General features: G+C 52.4%; 1 protein-coding gene across 1 annotated transcript in view; it reads right to left on the bottom strand.

Moving 5' to 3' along the window:
- Positions 1-8480, bottom strand: part of Gli2 (GLI family zinc finger 2) — a 227964-nt gene that overhangs the window by 29323 nt on the left and 190161 nt on the right. The window contains exons 4-5 of the mRNA XM_026779596.1: positions 7678-7880; positions 6279-6464 (exon numbers count right to left, since the gene is read on the bottom strand). Of these exons, the coding sequence (XP_026635397.1) occupies positions 6279-6464; positions 7678-7880 (389 nt within the window). The remainder of the gene's footprint in view (positions 1-6278; positions 6465-7677; positions 7881-8480) is intronic.

Below are 8480 nucleotides of genomic sequence, written 5' to 3'. Positions count from 1 at the left end.
TGTCCACTGCTGGGATTACAGGTGCAGTCACCCTCCTGTCCACTGCTGGGGTTACAGGTGCAGTCACCCCTCCTGTCCCCCACTGCTGGGGTTACAGCTGCAGTCACCCCTCCTTTCCACTGCTGGGGTTTCAGGTGCGGTCACCCTCCTGTCCCCCACTGCTGGGGTTTCAGGTGCAGTCACCCCTCCTTTCCCCCATGGGTTCTGTGAATCTGAACTCACATCTTCATGTTTCAAGGTCAAACCCTTTGCCAAATCTCCCCCCCCACCCCTCTTTTCTTTTCTTAGGCAGGGTCTGATGCAGCCCAGGGTGGCCTTGAACTTCTGGTTCCTCCACTTAGGCCGCCGGGTGCTGAGATTATAGGTGTAATCCACTATACTTGGCCCAGGTCTTTTCTGGGCTCACCCTTAGGGTAGGCTCTGAGGAAGTTAGTCTAAGAACTTTATCTACACTTCAATGACCCAATGGAGGAACCTCCATGGTGAAGCCAGAGCTGGGGACTTAGGTAGAGGCCAGTGTCCCTTGCCTAAGTTATGTCACAAGGGCAGTTCCTTTGTATCCTGGTCAACTCAGGTTCATCAAAACTCTGACCCAGCTCAATTCCAGCCTGGCTCAGCAGCCTGTGGGACATGGAGTCTGCTCTCCTCGGCCTCAGTCTCCCTGCTGTCTCAGGCTGAGTCTGGGCTCCCTGCTGGAATCAGTCAGTCCCCTGAGGCCCCAGCGATGTCTGCCTCTCTCCTATGAGATCAATGCCCTGGGTTTCTGAGCCTCTCCATCCGCAGCCTGCATAAAGACTACACATCAGGATGGAGGTGACATCTGAGTCAAATTAGTGTCAATATGACAATAAAACATACAGCTGAGGAGTTAGGAGGCTGTGAGCAGACGGGACTTCAATCAGAACAGTTCCCTCTTCCTGGAGTGATGCAGGGGAGTGGGAGGGGGCAGGCTCTGCCTGCTGCAGGGTGACATGCAGTGTCAACAGCCTAGTGTGAGAAAGTTCGTTCCATGCTAGGGGCCTGTGATGGGCAGTGAACTCCATGATCTCTGCAGAGCCACAAGAGGAATGGATTCGAGACTGTTCTGTTCCCTTCTCAGGGGCTCAGCTCCTGGTCTTCCTGCTGAAATCAGGCATGAGAAGAAGAAAGGACATGGAGGGAGGCAGGCCTGTGCCAGAGCCTGGTTTCCCTGGTCCCGCCCTCACTGAGGCCCAGGGAGGAAGGTGGCACTGGTGTCTGGACCTGTCAGAGGCCTTGCTGTCTTTCTGACCCACGTGTGGGGCGCAAACAAAACCCTTGAGAAGCTATTATAAGTTCTCAGACAGAGACATCCTCTTCAGCTTATGATACAATTCATCCCCACCCAAGAAAACATGGAAAGTTCTAGGGGTGGGTATGTAGCTCACTTGGTGGAGTACTTATCTATCACTATGATGCCCTGGGTTCCGTGCCCAGCACCACACGGACTGTCATGACAGTACAGGCCTGTAATTTTGGCACTTGGGAAGTAGAGACAGGAAGCTCAGAGATCCAAGGTCATCCTCAGTTAGACCGTGAGTTCAAGGCCAGCCCTGATTACATGAGTTCATATCTTTAAAAAGTTTCATTTTAAGGACTGTTTATTTAGCCTTCAAAGTTAAGACAGTTATGAATGCTAAGCACGCTGTTGTGCACCGGGTACTGAACTAAGGTAAAGCCATGTTCTAGGTGTGGGAGAGCTGGAGGAGGAACTGAGGGCTGAGTGCCCAGATTGCCCCACAGTCTGGCAGATACTGCCTCCGTGCCTCTGTTGGATACACAAGGCCTCTGGAATGTTCTCTTCTCTGCCGGGTGCCCCATCTGGAGACATGAAGACAAGGGCTGCTGGGAGAGGAGGCAGTGAGAAGATGGGTCAGGTCAGGTCAGGTCAGGTCAGGTCAGGTCAGGTCAGGTCAGGTCAGGACCGGCATTGGCGCGCTTACAAAAGACAGCCTGCCGACTGGCCAGCCAGCCAGAGCTCACTGGGGGCAGAACTTGATGTGGTATTTAGCATCATGCCTAGTGCATGCTTAGAACCTGACCTGGTATGTGATGGTTAGTTTTATTGCTTTGTTTTGTGACACAAACTGGGCCCATCTGGGAAGAAGAAACCTCAGCTGAGAGACTGTCTCCAAAGCCTGGTTGTAGATGAGCCTGTGGCGGCATTTTCTTGATTGATGATTGATGTGGGAGGGTCCAGGTCACTGTGGGTGGTGCCACCCCTCAGCAGGTGGTCCTGGGTTGTCTACAAAAGCAAACTAAGCAGGCCAAGGAGAACAAGCCAGTGAGCAGTGTTCTTGCCTTCGGATTCCTGCCCTGGCTTCCTTCAGTGGTCAGAGTGTCACCTGGAAGTTGTAAGATGAAATGAACCCTTCAACAAGTTGGTTTTGATCAGTGCTTTATCATAGCAATAGAGAAGCCTAACCTGGATGTATGCCGAGTAAGCAGGCAATGAATTGGTGTGTATACCATTTCTTCTGCAAGAATACTGGGCACAAAGGAACTTAGTCAAAAAGGTGTAAGTTTTCCATGACTGAAGCGTCCTGTGGGGGTGGCGTGCAGAAAGTGCAGGAGTTGGCAGGGTCTTCCTGGCTCACATCACATGGTCCACTTGAGGGGAGGAGGAGGAGGATGGGGTAGGGCTGGGCTTATTTAGCATCTCCCAGAGACACAGCAGACTGGTTATCAGCACGGGTACCTAAGTCAAGTGGAAGTGGTCTGTATAGTATAACAATCTGAAGCAATGATTGAAGCTCTGCCTCCCACTGCTTTGGAAAGGGCTGGGATAGATCTGAGACGGTGCGTCAGTTCGAGGTGCTTGTTGCCAAGTCTGATGACCAGAGTTCCATCTCCCAGTCCCACATGATGTGAAGAGAGCACTGTGGCAAGCATGCTCACACACACATACCAATCAGACAATGGACTCTAAAAAGCTGCAACTTCCCCAGGAGGCTCACACTGGGAGAAGGAAAGGGCTACAGCCTGGTACCAGTCTGAGGGAAAGTCTGTCCCCCAGAGAGAGTTCACACAGTTCTGACAACTTGTCAGAAGACCTTGCAGGGAAGATTTAATGGCTAGACCACACCTTGACCAGGACTGCTTAGCTGTATACACCTATTGCCCTCCATTGAAACCTAAACTTCATATTTAAACCTTGAAGACTGGTGTCTGTGTGTGTGTGTGTGTGTGTGTGTGTGTGTGTGTGTCTGTGTGTGTGTGTGTGCATTCACTAGTCCCCTTTGTCCCTCTTCCATATGTAGTCACAGTGAACAGAGCTCCTCTCTCTGCTTTTCATGAGTCCTGTCTGTTTAAGTGGCCTATGGAAGATGGACTGCTGAGTCTGGCTTGTTATTGCTGCCAGGGCCCAGGTTCTGACCCTGATAACTCTGGTAAGTGCAGTGCTTTCAGGAAAGGAGAGAAGCCACACCTAACATACTGAGGGACAAGATGGATGGGAAGATGACGAAGACATGATGCCCAGAGTGGCCTACGGCCTGGGTGGGGTGATGACAACTAAGGTATGGACTCCTGGAGACGAGGGTGGCTTTGGAAGAGGTAAAGGGATTCTGTAGGCAGAGGTCACACAGCACTACCTGAGCACGGGCGCACGCCAGCCAGCAGACCACACTCACCTTCATCTACACTGACTGCATTCTGCTTCAGTTGGGCTCGTCCACTTGGCATATAAATACTGTATCCCACTAGCTCTTATCTCTAGGTCTAGCTATCCCAAAGAAGGTGGGGACAGCAGGGGTTGACCTGGGTCCTCTCTGCTGTCTCCTACAAGGTCCTGGTTCCCCTTTGCTTCCTGCCTGGCTTCTCTGTGCGGAATCTAAACCCAGCTGTCCAGCCGCCTTCTCAAGGAGAATTAGGAACTGTCAAGGGCATTGTGGCCCAGCTACCTAGAGGCTTGGGGACTTGTTTGCTCATCCTAAGCAGGGTCCTAACTCCAGCCACAGGAGTAATGCTCACTGTCATTTTTCTCTCTGTCACACACATGGCACTGCATGGAGGGGCACACCCAGGCAGGCACTCAGGATCACTGTCACAGTGTGACTCTGGTCTGCCCGGTTCTGCCTCTCCTGCTGTGTGGGCACACCTGCTCAACTCGGTACCCTAGCCATGGCATAAATGCATCTGTCCATTTGCCAGGGATCTGTCCATGTTCCTGCTCTAGGCCTTGGAGAGAGGTTGCCCAGAGTGGCAGAAGCTGGCATGTGTGCACGACTCTGCACTTGACCTCAGAGCCTCTCTGGCTTCTGCCTTGTGTTGCTGTGGCTGGGTTTACAGCACTGGAAAAACACTGTCTGGAATGCACCCTCCCCAGCCCTGACCCTGTCCTGCTGCCTGCTGTGGGAGAAGATAGGAAGGAGTTCTACAGATGGGACCCTATACTGTGCTAAATCCTGAACCCAGCATCTTCTTGGGGAAGGCACAGACAGGTAGGACAGCCACTAGACTGAATGTTGACAACACTGCTTTGGCACTCAACAGCCTCCCATCAGGGAACAGCAGGGATGGACAGAGAAACTTGACCTTTTGTGTGTGGTGGCAGTGGGGAGGGGGGTGTCCTTATGTCTCAGAGAATCAGGACAAACCAGAGAAGGCAGGAAGTGTCTAGACAGACTTCCTGGAGAAGTCCCACCTCTGTAAAGAGCTAGCTCAACCGGAGCAAGGCCACTGAACAGAGCTTCCGGGGTGATTGTGGCAGAAAGCCCAGGAATGGAGCCTCGGGTGTGAGCTGAGTCCGGGATGATACAGGCCCACCCTGAATCTTGCAGCCTCTAAACAGCTGCCACAGTCCATTTCCAACCTGCTGCCCTGCAGGACCAGATGGCCTCTCTGCAGGTCTGTCTCCCTCCACCACGTATCACTGGGGCATGAAGAAACTGCTCCTGGCAGGGCCAGAGGAGACTGCTTGAAGGTGCCACCAGCCTTGTTCTCAATGGTTGCCTCTACTTAGCCTGCAGTCCAGCTAGGGCACTCTGTGAAAACCGCCATTAAGGATGGCTTCTAGTGAGAAGGAAGGGCAGTGTGTCTGATGCGCACCTAAGACTTCGTCTGCCCAAGACTCCCACTCTTCCACCCTGTAAAACAGTCTAGCACAAGCTCCATCTTGTCCCTGAGAGCCCATCCTATCTCCTGAGCCCTAGACCTGACACTGACCTTGGCTCCCTGTGACAGTTTGCAACAGCTGTTAACTCAGTAAGATTCAGAATCATCTAGGAGACGTGAATGTGGAGGATTTTCTAGATCATGCTGATTGACGTGAGAAGACACCACCCTGAATGTGAGCCACACCAACCATTCTATGGGCTGGGGTCCCAGACTGAATACAAAGGGGAAGATTTTGTCTCTGCTCCTTGACTGTGGAAGCAATGGGTATGATATGCCCGCTGCCTCACGCTCCTGTAGTATTGCCATTCCCCACCATGACTGAAGTCACAGGGAACACCTGTCCTAAGCTGCCTCTGTCAGGATTGTTTCCTGGGAGGTTGAGAGGTCAGAGATTTGATCACAGCAAAGAGAAACATAAGCACTGTGCTCCTCTCCACTGCACATCCACACCTGAGCTAGGAACGTGTCTTATATCTCTACCCAGTGATCTTCCTTAACACGACTCACCTACCGCTCATGGATGGGGTCTACTGCTGCCTGCCCTGATTCTCAGATCAGCATGGCTCCATCTCACTCCAGCAGAGGGCAAGACCTTTAATAAGCCCCAACGAGTTGGCACAGCCCACCCCGAACACTGGCCTCAGCACCATTCCTGGCCCTTACTTGATTTCTACCGATCACCCTGCTCTCCTGAGCCCACACTGCTGCCCCAGGCCCTTTGTACAGCTGATCCTCTGCTGGCTTAGCTCTCCCCAAGCCAGCTGGTGGGTTTGCCTCTTCAGTCTTGTGCTTGAATGGCATCCCCTATACAGCTAGTGAGGGATACCCTTGCCCCCTGAATCTGTCTCTTTCTCAAAGGTGCATCCACTACCCCAGTATACCCCTCCATTCTTATTTTGTTTACCCTGTTCCATCCTAGCTTACTAATTCCTGCTATTGGGCAATGTTTGAGGTCCCCACTACAGATTCTCCTCAAAGTTAAGTGAGGACATTCCATTCTTTGTGGTGACCACAGGGCTTCCCATGCTGCCAGCGTAGACAGTGTTGGGGTGTGGTGCAGACTTGAAGGACTGCTTTCCATGGCAGTCGGTCACCTTCTCCCTGCATCAGCTCCCCTCCATGTCCCACCCTCAAGTACTCACCATCCACAGGATTGAGGTAGTCGTGGAGATGGGGTGCACTAGCAGCACCCCCACTCTGCATTAGGAGGTCCCCGTAAGGTGCAGGGTGGCTTGCCATGAGGGTCATCTGGTGGTAATAGTCTGAAGGGTTGGTGGCTGGAGCAGCAAGGCCAAACAGTCCTCTCTCCTTCAGATGCTCGTGCGCCACTGCCACAGAAGGGAAGAGAAAGAAACTGTCAAAATGCACTGCCCGAGGATAGTGCAGCAGTTAAGGGTACAGATCGTTGTTGCAGAGACCTGAGTTCAGTTCCCAGCACCCATGTTGGGTGGCTCACAACTACCTGTAACTCCAGCTCCAGGGGATCCAATATTCTCTTCTGGTCTCTGGAGGAACCTATGCAAACACGCATGTACAGACTCATGAAATGAAAATATACAAATAAAAGAATTCACTGTCTAAGCAAGACCTCTGGCCTACGGTCCCAATGCAGAACCTCGTAGCCCGCCCATCACTACCTGAGCTCTGGAGGCCAGAGATCCACACCAGATGTGTACTCAACTGCTCTTCCCTGTATTTTTCAGGCAGGGTCTCTCACTGAACCTGGACCTCACTGATTCTGCCAGACTCAGGGGCTAGCAAGCAAACCCCAGTCTCTGCCTCCCTAGTGATGGGAGTCCAATGGCTTGCCACTGGGCCCCACTTTCTGCTTCTTTTCTCTTTTAAAAACTTGGATTCTGGGTGATTGAACTCAGACTTACCAACTGAGCTCTCTCTCCAGCCCCCAGGATAAAATTTAGATCTGAGAGAGTAACTATTACATGGCAGCTCACTTCTGGTTCAAATCAACCAGATCCAGTGGGCTGGTCCATTCTGAGCATCTGAGCGGACACAAAGTGGCTGATCTATCCCTGGATGTTGGGGCACCAGCTGCCTGTAACTCCAGCTCCAGGGCATCCCTGGGGTTTGGGAGACCATCTGTGTTGATCAGCGCAGAGGGAGAAAACAGAGATCCAGGCAGCAGCCAGCTCTGCTCTGCCTTCCTTTTGATGTTGAGTTCTTGGAGCTATCCCTACACAACAGCCGTGACGGCACACTAATGGCTGCAGCCTTTGGTGTGCTGCAAGCAGCAGTCTGCTCCTATGATGTGGCTGCTGTATTCCGGATATAAAATTCCCCTCAGTGGCTCATGTGCTCAAAGTTCGGGTCCCCAATGCGATGTGCAGAGGTGCTGCTTTGGGGAAATGACTGGGCCACGAGAGCTTAGACCTAATCAATAGATCTGTCTACTGATGAAGCTGTAATTTTACATGTGATTGGAAAACGAAGGAAAACAGGTTGGTTGTGTGGACAGAGCCACTGAGTCACCCTTAGCACTGCCCCCTCCCACGTCCCTGCTGCCCCTGCTCCAACACGACTTACCATCAGCAGGGCTGAGGCCCCTGGCTGCGGAGATCATTGAGAGTGTGGGGCTGCTGTGTACAGACCGGAGGTAGTGCTCCATGTGGGGGTTCACGTAGGGGTGGTGCGCACTAAAGGGAGATTCCCCAGGGCCGGCAGGGTGTGGAGAAAGTCGAATCAAGGAGATATCTGAGATGACAGGGCTGCCACTAAGGGTGGGAGGCCTGTGAAGACAAGAGGCGACATTCTCAGAATACCCATGGGGCACGAACACCCCACTACAAACCCCAAACTACAGGGGTAGCCATTGACACGTACAGGCGCTCATAGACAGGCTTCCCACAGAAGTCCGTCTTTTCAATTTCCTATGTCAACCTCTCAGTCGTCTCCAGCTTAGAGTCAGACCTTAGAAGAATCAGCCAGAGGACCCAGACTGGAAGCTCCACAGGGGTTTGAGAGATGGCTTAGTGGGTAAAGTGCTTGCCTTGCAAGCCTCAGGATCTGAGTTCAATCCCCAGAGATAATGTTAAGAACTGGGAGTGGTGGAGTGGGCTTGTAATTCCAGCCTTGTGGAGATGGAGGAAGACGCAGACATACCCCCGGAGTACATTGGCCAGCCACTTCCGCTACTCGGCAAAGTTCAAGGATAACAGAGACTCTGTCTCACACAAAACGTGGAAGACACTGAGGAACGAGACTTGGAGGTTGTGCTCTGACCTCTATACGCTCGTGCACACCCACAGAAAGGAAGAGGCACACTTGGAGGTTGTGCTCTGACCTCTATTCGCTGTGCACACCCACAGAAAGGAAGAGGCACACTTGGA

This window comes from Microtus ochrogaster, chromosome 6 (assembly GCF_000317375.1).
Source record: "Microtus ochrogaster isolate Prairie Vole_2 chromosome 6, MicOch1.0, whole genome shotgun sequence".
In the NCBI taxonomy this organism is placed as follows: Eukaryota; Metazoa; Chordata; class Mammalia; order Rodentia; family Cricetidae; genus Microtus; species Microtus ochrogaster.
The sequence above is the reverse complement of the archived record's forward strand: the minus strand, read 5'-3'. Positions and strand labels throughout refer to the sequence as shown.